Source organism: Rattus rattus, chromosome 15 (genome assembly GCF_011064425.1).
Source record: "Rattus rattus isolate New Zealand chromosome 15, Rrattus_CSIRO_v1, whole genome shotgun sequence".
In the NCBI taxonomy this organism is placed as follows: Eukaryota; Metazoa; Chordata; class Mammalia; order Rodentia; family Muridae; genus Rattus; species Rattus rattus.
This window is the reverse complement of record NC_046168.1, coordinates 7,062,999-7,080,402: the sequence shown is the minus strand read 5'-3', so window position 1 is coordinate 7,080,402 and position 17,404 is coordinate 7,062,999. Positions and strand designations below refer to the sequence as shown.

Genomic DNA, 17,404 nt, shown 5'->3' with positions numbered 1-17,404 from the left:
TGTGTGTGTGTGCATGAACAAACACACACACACACACACGCACACATTTTAAATTAAAAGAAAAGTTTATGTCAGTACTCGGAACAAAAAATACAAAGTTTAATACCACGGACTGATGGAGGGGAGAACCAAGTTACTACCAGAGAAGGGAAGGTTTACCTCTATTTGAACATCTCAGTTTATGCATGCACTGAAACATCCTTAGATACTCCATAGAAACGTGCACAACTTTTATATGTACGTTAAAAAGTAATTGCTAATGGATATGGAGTCTCTTTTGGAGATGAAAAAATATTCTGGAATAAAACAATGATGACAGTCGCACAATTTTGCACAATCTCAAAACTGTGTATCTAAAAATGGTGACATAAAAACAAGAGCAAAAGCTGGGGATAGCGGCCACGCTGTTGGTCTCCACATTTGGAAGTCTAAAGCAGGTACATCTCTTTGAGTTTCAGGCCTGCCTCATGTATATAGAGACTTCTAGAACAGACAGAGCTACAAAGTAAAACCATCTCAAAAAACAAAACAAAACAAAACAAACAAACAAACAAAAGACTCTTTCTGGGACCTCGAAAGGACTGAGTGAAGAAAGCAGTGAGCACCCCTCAAAGAACCTGTGGCAAGTCCTAACGACTCCACCATGAGCAGGAAGAGTCCAGAGGGAGATTGCTTGGGGACAGCAAAAAGCTTTAGGTAGGTGGAAGCCAAATCAGTAAGAGAATCTAAGCCTTCTCCAGGCTAGCAGTCTCCGCGCAGAGCCATGACCCAGAGCTACTGTTTTCACACAAGCAGAGGCTGCCCACAGGGAGACACAATCCATCCACAGATACCAATTTAGAGGTCTCCTCCTCCTCCTCCTCTTCCCAAGGGCACAAAGGGTTATCTACCAAGAGGAGAAAGAACAGAAAAATTCCTGCTGACAGCATAGGAGTATAACTAGGTACAAATCACAGGTGAGGTGTGTGTGTGTGTGTGTGTGTGTATGTGTGTGTGTGTGTGTGTGTGTGTGTGTGTGTGTGTGTGTGTGTGTATCTATTCACCAAGTTAGATGTTGAACTGTGGACACAAACCAATGCCGTGTGTGGGCTTTTCCTACTTTCCTTCTTCGTCTCTCCTTGTCTGTGTTTCCTTTCTACTCTTTTCTAAAGCACTCAATTTTCCAGGATGCCATTGGTGTGTCCAGAAAAATGATGGCTCAGTATCTCTTTACCACAGCCTCATATGTGTGCACATCCGTCTAACTGTGGTGAATGAACTGAAGTAACTGCTGACTCAGAGCTGTCAACACCTGTCTTGGAGCAACTCGGAAGTTAAGAGTTCCGGGGACAGTAAGTCATACGCTGTTGCTTCCTCTAAGATCCCCTGTTGTACCCGACCCAGCAGCGATTTGGGATCTCTCTGTACTCATGAGACTTCCGATTGATTACATGTACCCTAAGACCCAGGGAATACGAAAGACAGAGAAAACAGCACAATTGCCTCTTTAAGCCTTGAAAGTAGGTACACAAGGAATGGACATGAAATCAAAAAGGAGAAAGCCCTTGTTCTAACTGAAAAGGACCAAGGGAACCCCAGCATCCCAGTTCAATCTCCATAGTCACTGCTCTGCTGAGCAGACTAAACAATCAGGAGATTGACTTCCTCCCTCTGTCAGACTACTGCGTACTTAACAGTACCCATAGAACCTGGTCAGTGTTTGACTGTGTAGGATCTGGAACAATTACTAACTAGGAGAACTGGCCCACGTATTTGGGGGTAGAGGCAGAGTCTGAGGAAATGGTCAAAGCTGGGGTTCTAGAAGACAGAGGTGAGCAAGAGAACATGTAAGTAACCCTATTGAGTAATGCTAAGAGCTCAGCTCAGTTAGAAAACATTAATGGCTCAAGAAAAAAAATCCCAAGACACAAGCTAAGAACAACCACTAAAGAGGAAGTGTTCTTGTTAATAAGCTTCCTCAGGGAAGAGGAAACTGGGACAGATGGGACAGCCATTATCATCCTAAATAACTCATCCATGTCTGAAACTACCCTAATTATACCTCTTGTCCTATTTTTACAGAATTGGGGAGAGTAGTGATAAAGGAACACTCTTCCAAGACAAGGGGATTCACCAGAAAACCTCCCTGGTACAGTTTCACCACCTCCAGAACACTTGTAATATCCTAGGCCAGAGTTTTCTGGCCTGGATAGAGGGGCACTGTAATTTACCATCCAATAATGCAGGCTTAATGGAAAGAGCCCTGGATTTGGATTCACAAAACCAGACACAGTTCTGGCTTTCTGACTGTGCTTGGACAAGACCTTAGGTGTGGGTGGGGTCTTAACTCCTCCTACCTATGAGCAGAATGGATACTAATAAATATTAGGGCCTTTAGGTTTAGCAAAGCTCTAACACAGACCTCAGTCAGCAATAAGTGGAGCTTATAAGGAAGCTGGGAGACAACCGAGGAAGACTCCAGAGAGACAGATGTCTTTCTTGACTTTCACTCTACTATGTAAGTGGCCTACATGCTATGCAGGCTTAGAGATAAAGCTGAATCATTAACACCACAAGCTGACTCAGTCACAGCTGGAGACGGGAGCTCTAATACAATCTCATGGATTCTTCCCCTTGACACTCAGGCCATTGTTCTTCCACACCCTGCAGACTGTAGCAATTTACATGTGATCTTAATGAACCAGCCCTAATAGTAACTCTCCGATTCCAACTCCTCAATGGATCTTTGTATCGGGGTCACTCCCTCAAGTCTCCAGAGACTGGGAGATTTTAACATTCCTGGAGACTCTAGGGGGAAAGTTAGTGTCTTTGAATAGAGACAGCTGCCTCTGGGAAGGGAAAGAATGTGAGGCAGACAGGCCTGCCAGTGCTTCTGGCTCTCTGGCTCTCAGTACTTGGTCATGAGCAGCACTTCTCAGACTGTGGGCCTCGACCCATTTGGAGGTCACATACCAGACATCCGGCATGTCAGATATTTACATTGTAATTCATAACAGTAGCAAAATTACAGCTATGAAGTAGTAACAAAAATAATTTTATGGTTGGGGGTCAGCACAACATGAGGAACTATATATTAAAGTGTTAAAGCATAGGAATGGTGAAAAGCACTCTTCATGAAAACGGTCAGACATAGCCGGACAAAGAGTGGAACAGCTGGATCCACAGCCCTGGAGGGAGCTTTCGACCCCTGGAGCCTCTGTACTTTGAAAATGGGGCCTTCGAAATTTGCAGCTTTTCTCTTCTAAGAAAAGAGCCCAAGTCTTTGGCATGCCACTCTGATGCCTAGCTTTCTGTTATGTCTGATGTGAGGCGACATCACTTTAGATGAGGTGAAACCCAAATGTAAAACGCTCTCCAGAATAACTGGAAAAGTTTTAATGAGTCTCCCAGATATTTGTTGTTAGCAAACCAAATCAGAAAGATAAGAATATAAACTGAGGTTGACTTAAACTATGCAATCTTTGTTTCCAACTTCTTTTAATTTCAGTATTTCCTAAAAGTTCCCTTCCATTGTCTTTCTAACTGGGAGACAGTATACTAATTCATATGGTCTATGGAATGGGGAGTTCTGATAAAATTCTTTTTTCACTACCAGCACATCTGGTTCTTCACTAGAAAGGCAGTGGAGACAGGGGCATCCCCCAGCAGCTTGCACAGGAAGCATCTGGGTCTCCACAATTCCTCAGGAAGAGACTTAACAGGGAATTCCCCACCTAAGGCTGAAAGCAGACTGGGCTTAGTCAAGGGGGTCAGGGAAGACAGAACAGTGAGATGCATGGTACTTCTGCTAGGTAGGAAAAAGTGCTGTGAAAACCAGGAGTCCCATTAGCTGTGCTTGCCATCCCAGGCCTATCTGTAAAACTGATACCCACATTCTCCTCCCTTTGAGATCCTGTACTCAGAAACTGCCATGTAGTGGATGGGTTCTGTAACCAGGGATGTTTGCTTGCTTGTTTGTTTGTTTAAGAAAGGGCTTAGAGCATATCCAAGGAAGCTCTTGGAAGGGAATTTTCCTGAGTATTTGGAGTGTAGGTAGAAAGAGGTAACCAGTTATTACAGGAGAATCACAGTGCACCATTTGGGCCAGGAAACTGAGTTTATACAGGCTTGTATAATCTGCACCTTTTGCTAGGGTCCTCATTCCAGTATGTCAGGCACTAAAGGCTCCAGCTATCTTCTCTTCAGCAGTTTCCAAGTCAAGCTAGTATCTAATGTGTCTACAGAGCCTCTGCCAGGCTTTAACTGCCATAATGATGCTTCTCTGTAGAGGTTACTCTTTGTTAGAAAGAAGCCCTCATGTCTAGGCCTCCAAAGGGTCCTGGTGAGGACTTCTAATGTGAGAGGAAGAGGCCTAGATAGCCCAGGGCACGGAAATGGGAAATTCTAAATCTGGAGCCTCACTTTCTTCTTGGGCCCTCCACTAGCATGACCAGGAGCAGAGACCCCACAATCCCCACCCCAATGCCCAACTAATTGGGCTCCATTTGTTTACTTACCCTGCCGGGGCCCTCTCTTCCGTCGGAATGCTGCTCCTGACTGCAGAGCTTCTAGAAGACTGTCCATCACACCTGTCTCATCCCCCTCTGTGATGAACAAAGACAGAGGCGTACATTTTTCTGCCAGACCAGCAGGGTAAATGTCAAAGTACACATGAGATGCATGGCTGCTACATGGCTTTCCCCACCCCCTATACACTGACTGAGAGACCATAAGAGACAAGAAAGGGTCACCCTTTCAAGCCTCAGACCCACGCTTACTTTCCCTGTGTCGGTTTATAAACTGCCTTAAGACAGTCACTGCCTGTCAGTGTGAATCCTGAGGGACTGTTGCAATGTCATCCTTCCCACACTAATAAGGACCAGCACACAGACTCTTAACACTAACTCTAAGACCTGAGCAGGCAGAGGCCATGCTTATGAATCAAAAGGCAGCTATGCCAGGCAAAGCTACCATGTCTGTAACCCCAGGAGAGGCAGGAAGATGTGGAGTTTGAAGCTAGCCTGGGCTAAGTAGGAAGAATTATGTGTATATGTGTGTGTGTGGGGGGGTTGTGGGGGTTAGCAACTATTATAACTATTATCAATCTCAGTGTTTCACTCCAGTCCACATCAACGACTGAGGGCCTGGGCTTCAGGAGGGCTAAGGAAGAGAACCCACTGGTCAAGACTGAATTCCATGTTACTACTGCTTCCAGTGGTTGCATCTTCCTGAACATAACTCTGCACATGACAGCTGAAAGCAGCCTGGCTGGAATGCAAAGAGTTAACGTAGAATCCCAGTTCTGGCCAGGCTCAGTTTCCATGGTAACAGCTCAGGATAGTGAAATCTGAAACTGAAATCCCAAGGAGCTGGTTGGCTACTAGCTGAAGACTAGGGGTCATTACTGCCAGCGCCATCTGCTGTCTGCACATCACCAGTGCAGCTGACCTACATTCAATTTCATTTGCTTGACCCAGGCACTTAGAATAGGGTAAGGTCCACTACGCCATCTGCTGGCTGGGTTATAGCCCTCATCCCAAACGTCCTTTGGACTCCACCTTGCTCCCATTACTTCTTAGACAATATAGAAAGGGTAAAGCCCTGGAGGCCCAGGGAGAACAGTGAGGAAATGATGAACACTTGGTATAAATTTTAACAGTTTTATGGGAACAAAGTTGGTGGCTTAAATACAACTGAGACAAAGGCAAGAAACTACTCTCAAGGACTCTGGGAGCAAACCATGTTGGTCTTTACTGTTTCTGCTCAGCAAATTTTTAAGACTTGACAGATTCAAGAACTCCTCACTTTCAGGGGCTTATGGGCCTTACAGATCAGCTCAGGGCCATGTGCAATGTATGCTGCATTTACTGTATTTCCGCTGCCCAAAGGAGCAGTGGGGGCGGGGAATTCTCAGCAGGAAAGAAGCAGAGACAGGAAACAGAGGGCCAGTAATTGAGACCATATGCTCAAACAAAGACATGTTTCTGCTGGAGAAAGAGTGGCCAGCTTTTCACCCCCTTCTAGGAAAGTTCAATCCATTTATGATCTCAGACATGCACACAACATTCTATGAGGTAATAGGAATAGGAATTGGTGAAATAAGAGGAGAGGAGAGCTACTACAAGATGGAGGAGTCAGAGAAACATTTTGGAAACCCCAAATATTTAGCAGGAATGAGAACAGGTCAGGGAACGTTTTTTGACAGGTAGAAGAGTTAAGTGTGGCAGCAATTCCCAAATCACAAGGGTGGTAAGATATAATCCAAGAACCAGCAAAGGAGAGGAAAAGGAAAACATGTTAAAATCCAGCATCCGGAGCTTGGAGGCAGAAGGCTGCCAAAAGCTGTTTGCCAAGAGCTCCGTTTAGACCCGAATACCCTGTGTTCCAGACAGAGAACCTTCCAGTGCCCTTTCCACTACTTACCTGCATTCATGTCTATGAGCTGCTCTCGCTTCTGCTGCTTCTCCAGTCGCTCTTTTTCCGCCTTTTCCTTGGCTAGTTTTGCTCTCCTCATCTTTTCTTCTGTTTCCCTGCGCTTCTGGTTCTCCTTGACTGCTTGCTGGAGAAGGGGAGGGAGACCAGATGGAGGATATGTGGAAACATGTAAATCCACCAGGAATCATTAGGAACCCCATGAAAAATAGCAGTTCATGCTTGCTCACCAAAAACATATTCCTAAAGTTGTGCAAATCCATAAAAAATTCTTCTACAGACAACTTCTTAGGGTCAAAGACGAAGTAGTCGCCTAGCTCCTTATAGAGAGTCTCCATGTTGGAGTGCATCATCCGTAGCTTGTTATACTGTTCCTGTGCATCCTTCACAAAGCTGTGCAGCCAGGAGTAAAGGAGCAAGACAAGAAGCCGACCCACGCTGGGGTGGTGATGGCACACAGCTTCAATCCCAGCAGAGGCAGATGGATCTGAGTGCTCGAGGCCAGTGTGCTTAACAGAGAGAGCTCCAGGACAGCCAGAGCTACACAGAGAAACCCTGTCTTGAAAAACCAACCAACCAACCAACCAACCAACCAACCAACCAACAAAACAAACAAAAAAACAAGTAACAACAACAACAACCAAAAAGTAACAGACCCAGGTCAGAAACAAAAACAAAAATAACAGGCCTAGGTTGGAGAACCATTCAAAGATGCAGGATGGGCTACACAGGGTGCACCATATAGTCCAGTTCATGACAGAACAGAAGCGCCGTAAGTACTGGTAAGAAGATAATGGCTAACCGTAAGCTATGGTTTACCCATACAATAGAAATTACATAGATTACTGTAGAAACAAGGCTGAGACAATGAGAAAATGCTATGCAATGCAGTTTTGGTGTAAAGCAGAAAAGGCAGTGGTTATCTCTGTGGAAGGGTGTCTCTGTGACAGCAATGGGAACAGAGTAGGGACTCGGGCTTTCAGAGTAGGTGAGTGTGTTTATAACAGGACCAGGACAGAACAGGTATTTGGACACTTGTAGTTTATCTGCAAAATTTACTTCTAATAAGGTTAAAACCTGTATTTAGTGGAAGAAAAAAACTTAGAGGTAAAAACTGAACGCTGCTGTCATCCCTCTCATTCCCTTGGCCACCCAAGTCCTCCGAGAAAGGATATAGTCATCTTCTCAACAAACTTGTCTTTTTCGTCTGTGGCGGCTGGGAAATTCTGAACATCGCGCTCCACATCAGCAATCTGTTTCTTCATCTGATCTAGATTCTTCTGCAAGTTCTCAGCAGAAACTGGGGGGCGAACAGAAGAGCTCGCTGAACAGCTCAAAGGCTTTCTCAGCCTCTCTCTCAGCCACGCTTAGGCTGCTCCTTTCCGTCCCTAGGGATGCTCCACCAGCCTGTGCACACTCCTGTCTCTGACTCTCACCCTGGTTTTGATCTTCACAGGAAAAGCATGAGTACTTGCTAACTGAACTTTCCACCTTCACCCACTGTATAATACTAACAGAAGCAGACTCCGTTTAATTTAAAAAGAACCCATGGGATCCCTGAGATCTTGGTCTCATTTATTTCAGGTTAACAGGGTTTTGGAAGAAGGAGACATAGGTAGGAACACAGAAGCTGGGTAGAGCTCTGTCCTACTTTAACCTAGTGTTTTGTGTAATTTCACATAGTGAGGCCACTATTGACAAAAGTTGTGGACCTAAACCAGGACCAGGGAGGAAGGGACCAAGACCAAGAAGCAGACCCATGCTAGGCGTTGGTAGTGCACACCTTTGATCCCAGCACCCAGGAGGCAGAGGCAAAAGCAGAGACAGCCTGGTCTACAGGGTGAGCTCCAGGACAGTCAGAGCTATATAGATAAGCCCTGTCTTGAATGCAGTGTCTTATTTCTTTCCCCATGTAGAGACTTTTATGGCTCAATACCATATTCTTTTTTAGAAAAAAATTCAAATTATATTTATTTGTATTTGTGTGTGTGTGTGTGTGTGTGTGTGCGTGAGTGTGTGTGTACACAACTTGTGATAATTGGTTCTCTCCTTCTACTTTGTTGGTCCCAGAATCTGAAGGGTTGGAAGAAGGTACCGTTACCCACCTCAGCCATCTTGCTGGCCCAGAACCACCTTCTAGCTTTGCCCTACACTGCCTTACCTCTGCTGGCTTTCTCTACATGGGCAAGCTCATCAGGAAACTTGAGGACATCGGGGTGGTCAGTCTCACATAACTCAGCCAAGAAATGCAACAGAGTCATCTTCTGATCTGCAGACTTGGTGTCTCGAAGCTTGTGGAGAAAGCGGAAACCATTAGTCTGGACTTGCCTCAAACCACCTTAGGCCAATACTGGGCTCAAGTGGCCTTCCCTCTGCCCTCCTGTCTAACCCTATGGTTCACCTTACAGAGGAAGCTGATATTGAAGCCAAAGGCTCCAGCATTCCTGGAGCCCGCATTCATATAGTTTCCAACGAGCAGTGTGAGCTCCAGGAGGCTAGAGAAGTTCTCACTCTTCCGCAGCTCCTCGCATGCCGCAGTGACAGATACAATCTCTGGCTTGATATTCTCAACTTGCTCACTGAACTGGAGCTTGAAGAGGATGGCATTGAGGCGAGGCCGAAGACGGGGAACCGTGCCCATCTAGTGAGGAAGAAAAGAAATTCCACTATGAAGCTAACGGAGAAAGACATCAAAAAAGGTAACAGGGTGATCCTCTTCTGGGAGATCAGAGCTCCAGAGCGAGGGGGTGGGAACTGATTGACTAAGATTCAAAACCGGTTAAGGGGCAAGGAGCAAGCGACCAGAGTGGTGTCTAGAGGGAAGGGAACAGGGAGGTGGAAAGAGCTGACCGCTGCAGGCCTCACTCACCACCACGCCAAACTGCTCTGACTCAGCCAGATCGTCGTACTCCTCCTTCAGTTCAGAAAGCATTTTTAACTGCTCTGGTTCTGGCATCTGCTTAATGAGGTTCTGGAAAGGAGAGTAAAGGTTGTGTGTAGTGGGGGAAGCCTGAGCATCATGACTGACTCTGAGTCCCACACCCTGCCCACTGGTAATGAAGGAAGCGGAATGGGGGTGGGGCAGCTTTTGAGGTGGGGGGTGGGGTGGATCCTCAGTCTTTTAAGGTAACCTGGCCACCGGAGACAGCTTCTTCAGCCAGCATTTAAGTCATACTTGCCTGAAGAAGCTCCTGCTTACCAAGCAAGATGACAAAGCTGGCGTCCAGCTGCACAGAAGCGCCAGCGCCAGCGCCAGCAGAGCCTCCCTGCTGCTTACCTGGATCATAGACTCCGTGAGAACAGCCTCATTCACCTCCAGGATAACGTTCTTAATCTCTTGATAGGGCATACGGAATGAACCCAAAAAGATTGCTGCCAGAGAATGAGATACAAAGAAAGCTGCTTCTCATCTTCTTCCCCATTTCAAACCATCCTGAAAGCCCACTCTGCCGGCTAGCTGAAGTCCAGGCCCAAGTCTAGAGTCATGACTTCTGCTGTCACCCATTTCCACACATAAACTACACCACGCCTCACAGCACGAATGAGCTCAGCACATTCAACCAACACCATGACTGTGCTCACAGGAATCTTAGAACCACTCACCTAGGGTAGATCCCCTCTCCCACAAACCTGCCATTGCCTTGAGCTGCTCATTCTTGTCACCTCTGCTCTACAATACCCCCACTTCTACCCCCACCCCAACTAAAACTGAGGACCAAACCCAGGGCCTTGTGTTTGTGAGGCAATCTCCAACCAGACCTGCTCATTCTTAAAATGACTAAGTTCTACTTCTAAGAAACACAACCTTATCCTTCCAATTCCCTCATGCTCTAATCTAATAGTATCAAGAGTCCTCTATTGGGGCTGGAGAGATGGCTCAGTGGTTAAGAGTAGTTAAGGCTGCTCATGTAGAAGGCCTGGGTTAGTTCCCAGCATGCAGTGGCAGCTCACAACTGCCTACAGGTATCTGTGACAGTTCCCTACAGATCCAGCAGAGTCTCAGCCTCCTCAGGCTCTAACCACATATGCATGCAGGTAAAACACTTAACACATAAAATCGAATCTTCTATAAAACAACTCTTTCATTCATCTCTTGACTATCAACCCTGGCTTCTCTGACTCTGTGCAGCCCTGGCTGTCCTGGAACTTGCTCTGCAGACCAGGCTGGATGCAAACCCAGAGATCTGCTTCCTCAGTGTGCATTACTAAGACCAGCTACTAAGGTGACCCTAATACTTTCTCCTTCAGTGTATGCAGTCAAGTCTATCTTAGAAACCTTCTTTGTCCCAATGTTCCCTTCCTTTCCAGCATTCTGAACACACAGCTATCTATTTCTCACCATTAGAACGTTCATCTATCCTATGCTCACAAAGCCAATGAAAAGGCAGCAGTCAGTAAGTGCATGCTTTAAAAGGTTCTATCCTGCCATCTGTGACTCAAAGCTACTGGCCATTCTGTCCTGGGTGAGCGTGCCTTGCTCAGAAGGTTGGTTTCCACCTTGCAGAGTGATCTGCACTCAAGTGTCACTGTCCCTCTCCTCAACCACCAAGTCCCAGGACTTGTCTTTCTACCCTGTGCCTTGCCAGTCGTCCTTATCCCCTTAGCCTTAGGTCCTGATCATCTTTTGTTTGTTTAAAGCATTAAGACAGCTCATCTTCCTCCCGACTCTTCTCCTACTCAGAAACTGAGTCTGACAATCACGGGCCAAAGCAGCCTTCCAAAGATGACACAGGGCTGGAACAGTCACTTTTCTAACTAAAATCTCAGTAAGTTCCACAGCTGTAGCAAGCTGCAGCTTCCAGACTGGATTGAGTAATCTCATGCAAATGGGCTAACCTCTCCCTTAGCTCCTTCTAGACAGGTCTTCAGCCTGTTTACATAGCAACATCTTGAGAACACTCCCGGTGTTGCCCTTCAACACTTCATGTGGCGTGTGTGCGTAGAAGCTTACTGCTGGTGCTGGCTGAGGTATTCTAGCGCAGCCTTATGGTTGCAGCTACCTTCAGCCACTGTTTTGTTTTCCTTTCTGTCCTTTCTAGACACTTCTGCCTCCTAGCCTGACCTACCCTAAACAACCTAAGTCTGTGCTCTCCTCACCTAGTTCTGAGGAACTGAAGGGGCTAGGGATTAGCTAGGCCACTGCTCTGCTGCTAAGTGACATCCATCCCCTCAATTCCTTGGCTTTCCCTTTCATATCAGAGAGTGAACATAGATTAAGGAAAAGTGAGGCCTTCCATGAGTGGGAGCCATCATGAGGGGGACACAATGACCCCAATTCCTTTCTAAGCCATTTCCTACTTCAGTATCATCCACTGGGAAACAGAATGCGCTGGACACTGGTCTTTCTTCTACCGTTTTCTAAGATAACAATTACTCATGTTATGTTCCTGGACACACTCTTAGGAACAAAGATTAACATCACTTTAGTCTCTATAACAGATTTCTAATTAGCAATACCTATGAATATTAATCAAAGTTACATGCTCAAGGATAATAAAAACTGCTTGCTTCTGAGAAGCAAGCTACGGCTGGAACGATACAGAGATCAGCACGGTCCTGTGCGAGGACACACACACTTAATTTTAGTGTGAAATTATTAACCCTAAAGTGGAATTTAAATAAAAAATGTATTTTGTATCTAATTTAGTGCCTCTACTTCCCAAAACAGGGTCTCAACTATGTGGCTCCAGCTGTCCTGGAACCCACTCCGTAGAACAGGTTGGCCTCAAACTCAGAGATCCACCTGTCTCTGCCTCCCAAATGCTGGGATTAAAGACGTGCACCATCATGCCTGAGTTACAAAAAAAATTAAAGCAAGGAAAGAGAGAAAAAATGTTGAGCCTTACTATGTTACTGTATCACTCTGACTAGACCTATGGACCTACGGTCTCGCTTTGGCCAAGTACTAACATTTGAACTTTAGTTCCTCATGTAGACAAACGAAGATGGTAACTATAAGATTATGAAGGAGCTTATGTGTATACTTTTTCATTTATATAACACATGAGGAGCCTGTATCTAATAGAGCCTGTCACATGCCAGACCCTTAGATATTTGTTGACCAAAAAATTAATAACTATTACTCAGTATAAAGGAGGTGTAGAGTCATAGTTGAAATGAACAACAAGAAGAAAGAAACCATTGATCCTGGAGAAATTTCCGCACTCTAGTATATGAGCTGCTATAGTGAGCATGTGATGTCTCTCCAACCTGAAAAATTTCCACTAATCCGAGTTCTCAGTCCAGGTAGCAAGGTTACTGATCGGACAGATACAAGATTCACCTCACTTATTCTAAATAATTGTAGTCTTAACTGAAGCTACAATAGCAGCTCATTCCTTATTAGAAAGCGCAAGGACATGCCCTGAAGCTGAGGCTGGAACCCTTCACTAGACTTCCTGTTAACAGAAAAGTAGAACTTTGAAAGAAGTTTGCCAGGCATGGTGGTGACCAACCCTAGCATGAGGACTGCCACTTCAAGGCAGCCGAGCTACATAGCAAAGTCACATCTCAAACCCTCCCCAGCCCTTTGTAAAATAAAATAAGGGAACTCCAAGGTTAAAACCCAAGACTGCCTCCTCTTAGCTCTAAACTAGACACACCCGCAAACTCTCCGCCTGCCTCCTCAACATGGAGTGGGTACTTGTTACCCTGCTGAGCTACTGAAGGAGTCAAGGAGATCCTGGAGGCTCACCGTGCACTGACTGCCCCACACGGAACAGGAATTTAGCAAGAAGAGTTTCACACAAGGGGACCTTAGACTCAGAGACAGAAGTTCCTCCAGAAACAGCTTCACAGTGTTAGTCACTGGGGCCGCAAGAATTACTCACAGAGATTCTGGGCTGTCTTTGAATCCAGCACTTTCAGCTCTTTTACTTTCTTCTTTTGAACAGATTTCTTTTCTTCTCCACCTTCTTGATCCTTCTTGGCTAGGGAGGGAAATTAGAAAAACAAGATTAAGGACAAGCCACCTTTGCACAGTACTGAGCCACAACTGTCCTGGCAGAATGGCCATTCTATTCTCTGTTTTAACTGCACTCCTTACTTCAAAGCTGATCTCATTAGCCACTCTCCGAGAACTAAATGCTCCCACAGGAATATCTCCTTCTCATTTCTTTACTTGTAATGCTCTTCCTCTTTATACAGAATCTACCTACAGGGAGCAGCTAATTCTGAGAAGAAACAAAGAGTAAATATTTTAGGTATTATAAGCTATATGGTCTGTCTTCATTTTAAAAAATTATTTATTTTTACCTTATGTGTACCAGCATTTTGCCTACATGTCTACCTGGCAACCTTGTGTATACACTGCCTGGAGACTAGAAAATGGTGTCAGATCCTCTGGAGCTGGAGTTACAGCTATGAGCTGTCACCTGGGAACTGGAAATCGAACCCAGGTCCTCTTGAAGAATAACCAATAACTCATTTCTCCAGCTACCGCTGTATCTTAATTTTTCAATTCCACTACTGTAGCATGAATATAGTTGTATGGCAGTATATGAATAAGTGGCATGGCTGTGTTCCAATAAAACTTCATTCAAAAACACCCTGTGATTGATAGAGCTTACTAACCCCTATGCTAAGAGTCTCCACAGTCAGCTACCCTTTCGTGCCCACTAAAAAGCTTCATTATCTTTCGAAGTTCACCTTGAACATGGCTCTCCCTGTAAAAATGTTTTTATTTTCTCCAACTCCTATGATGTTTTAGTTACTGTTGAACTTGAACAATAAGAGGTGCAATGAACCCCTTTCCTGCCATGGTCCTCTTCCTTACTCAAGCAGTATATTCACTCCTTTCAACTAAGTCTTCCCCAGTCAATGTGTTCACTCACTGCGCTGATAAAAACAATTTTCACTCTATTTGTAATCTATACCTTATTTGATATTTTCCCAATGTTTCTTGACATCTGTGTGCCACGCTGGTTTTTTTTTGTTTGTTTGTTTTGTTTTTTTGTTTGTTTCTTTTTTTTTTTTCGGATCTGGGGACCGAACCCAGGGCCTTGCGCTTCCTAGGCAAGCGCTCTACCACTGTGCTAAATCCCCAACCCTGCCACGCTGGTTTTTAAAAGTCTATGTTTCTTTAAGTGTGGAGATTTTCTCATCTCATTTCAAAATCTCATCTTGATTTTGAGCTTCAAAGATATAGGCAAACTATTTCATTGCTATTTCTTCAACAGCTAACTGTAGTAAAAATTTACTAAAAATGACCAGCTTTGGAGGGGCCTGAACAGTGCATAGAAAAGGAAAAAGGGACCACACAGGGTAGACATAACTGTTACATGCTAACATATACTGCAGCAAAGAGACAGCGCTGGGTAGACATAACTGTGTAATGTAAAATGGTTTTAGCTATACAAAAATAGCTCTGAAAGCCAAGAAACTAAAAACATCACTTGCTTCTGAGTAGAGGAATGGGATACCTGGGCTCAAGAGTGGGAGAACACACTTTTGAACGCAACCCCCTTTTTTGATTGTTTTTGAGACAAGATTTCACTAAATAACTCTGGTTGACCCAGAACTCTTATTTTGTAGATCAGACTGGATGCAAACTCTTGGCAATCCTCCTGCCTATGCTTTCCAAATAATGTGATTATAAGCATGTACACTAATATCTGGCTATAATGTAAGCCATTTTTATACCATATGATAGTTAGACCACATATTATTATATATGGTAAAAATAATAAAATCAAAACAATCCTCAAGTTATATGACAAAAGGGACCCAAAACCATTAAAAGGCCATCCTTGGGCTGGGTAAACAGATCAGTAGTAGAGCACAATGCTCAGTACTACAGAGAAAAATGCCATTCATCCCTTGGTCTAGCAGTTCTAATTTAAGAAATGAAAATGCTAAACATATGAAGATTCATTACTCCATCACCAACGTACTGGGCGCTTAACTTGGGACAGGTTGCATTGGGCAGTGGAAATAAGACCAACTAACAAAAGTAAGGCAAGAATTATCTTCATGGTAATAAAGTGAAACAGACTAAGCCTGCTAATAGATGAAATATTATGTTAGATGACAACAGTGTTGTGAAAATCAAGCAAGGGAAGAGAATCAGAGGTCTGGCAGGGAGATCAGTGAAAACTTAGGTGAGTGGCTGACTGAGAGATGACATCTGAATAAAGACCATTAGAAGTTATGGGAATGAGCCTCTGTCTCAGTTGTCAACTTGCCTACATCTGAAATCAACAAAAATCCAAGTGGCTGGGCATATCTGTGAGGGATTTTCTTTTCTCCTTTTTCCTTACCCGCAACCCCCTTTTTGCTTTTTGAGACAGTCCTGGCTATCCTGGACTCTTGGTCACTCTGTAGACCAAGCTGGCCTCAAACTCAAGAGATCCTGAGAGCTGAGATTAAAAGGCATATATTACCATGCCCATATTTTTTAAAAAAAAGGTTTATATTTTATATTTCTAATCTTTTATGTGTACAGATCTATGTAATTTGATATATGTGCCATGTAAGTGCTACAAAGTCAACCAAATATAGTAGTATAAAGCTAAAATAGTGATTCTTGGGAACATGTGAAGTGACTAAAGAAATGGAATAAACTCATAAGTAGGTATGATGTATTCAGAGTACTAAAACCAACTCAGATCAATGAAAAGAAGATAGTCTAATTCAGAGACTGATTAACTTTTGCTTAAAATACTGGTATGCTGGTTAGTTTTATGTCAACTTGACACAAGCTAGAAGCTGGAGTCATTTAGGAAAAGGAAACCTCAGTTGAGAAAATGCCACCACCAGATGGTCAGGTCTGTGGTGCATTTTCTTGATTGATGACTGGTGTGACAGAGCCCAGCTTACTGTGGGCAGTACCATCCTTGGGCTGATGGTTCTGAGTGCTATGAGAAAGCAAGCCACGAGGAGCAAGCAGTATTCCTTCACGGCTTCCCCTCAATGATGGACTTACAAGGTGGAAGGTAAAATAAGCCTTTTCCTTCCCAAATTACTTTTGTCCTGGTGCTTCATCACTTCAGTAGGTGATACTAACTACAGCAGATGATAAATAATTTAGGGTAGCACATCTACTCAGTTCTGCTGGTAAATGAAGGTAGCCACCCACAATGATGATCTGAATAGATTGCTAAGCTCCAATAAAACTTTATTAATTAGATAGGCTGGTACAATTATTGATTCCTGATTTAATCCACAGTGCTGGAACAACTAGCTCTCCCCTTCAACAATTAAAGAAAAAGAGGCCATATATTTGAGAGAGATCAAGGCAGGTACGCCGGAGAGTTGAAATGAAGGGCAATGATGCAATTATAATCTCAAAATATAAAAATTATTTAAAAAACTTTCTAATAATAACAAGACATTAAGATGGTATAAAGGAGCCTGGGGCTGGCAAGATGGCTCTGCAGTAAGGGCATTGGACAGAACCTCCATGGTGAAAGGAAAAGAATGGGTTCTCAGACTCTTTGGTCTCCACATGAGCGCCATGGGACACATGCATGTCATCACACACAATCGATGTTTAGAACAAAAGATAGTGTGGTTCAGTCCCATGACATTAAAAACATTTCAATATAATGAAAACAATCAAATAAATGATCTAAAAATGTTGATGTAATGCTGAGAAAAGCACGGTGAACCATGGGACAGTTTCTACGGGCGGTGACCTGACCAGGGCCATGAACCACACACTGAAGTGATGCTTTGGCTCTGTGGGGAAGGAATGACCTACTCTCTATCCAAGAAAGGAGTATAGTGTGGCTTTCCTCAGTAAGCAGGGAACTCAAAAGGATTCATCCTGAGTGTGAATATGAACCTACAAATGGTAAACCAGGGGCACATAAGGCAGTGCCAAAAAGGCTGATAATTCTTGGCACAGCTCAACCCTAACTGTGTCAAGGTAGTCCCCCTCATCCTAGAGAATACTGCAAAACATCTTTTCCAAAACATCATTTGGAGTTGCTACAGTTTTTATGTACAGTATCTGATGGCATGCCAAAACATGGACGCTTACCCAAATTCAAAG

General features: G+C 44.2%; 2 protein-coding genes across 3 annotated transcripts in view; one reads left to right on the top strand and one right to left on the bottom strand.

Annotated features, from left to right (window-relative positions):
- Positions 1-39, top strand: part of LOC116884728 (protocadherin gamma-C4) — a 184,095-nt gene extending 184,056 nt beyond the window's left edge. Inside the window, exon 5 of the transcript XR_004385890.1 lies at positions 22-39. The gene's annotated coding sequence lies outside the window, so the exon portion shown is untranslated. The remainder of the gene's footprint in view (positions 1-21) is intronic.
- The window catches only part of Diaph1 (diaphanous related formin 1), a 95,417-nt gene that overhangs the window by 3,263 nt on the left and 74,750 nt on the right, over positions 1-17,404 (bottom strand). For both annotated transcript variants that reach the window (XM_032885916.1, XM_032885917.1), the window contains 9 exons: positions 13,242-13,340; positions 9,689-9,783; positions 9,281-9,382; positions 8,813-9,052; positions 8,573-8,702; positions 7,587-7,711; positions 6,642-6,806; positions 6,403-6,538; positions 4,497-4,583 (listed from right to left, as the gene is read on the bottom strand). In XM_032885916.1, the coding sequence (XP_032741807.1) occupies positions 4,497-4,583; positions 6,403-6,538; positions 6,642-6,806; positions 7,587-7,711; positions 8,573-8,702; positions 8,813-9,052; positions 9,281-9,382; positions 9,689-9,783; positions 13,242-13,340 (1,179 nt within the window). The remainder of the gene's footprint in view (positions 1-4,496; positions 4,584-6,402; positions 6,539-6,641; positions 6,807-7,586; positions 7,712-8,572; positions 8,703-8,812; positions 9,053-9,280; positions 9,383-9,688; positions 9,784-13,241; positions 13,341-17,404) is intronic.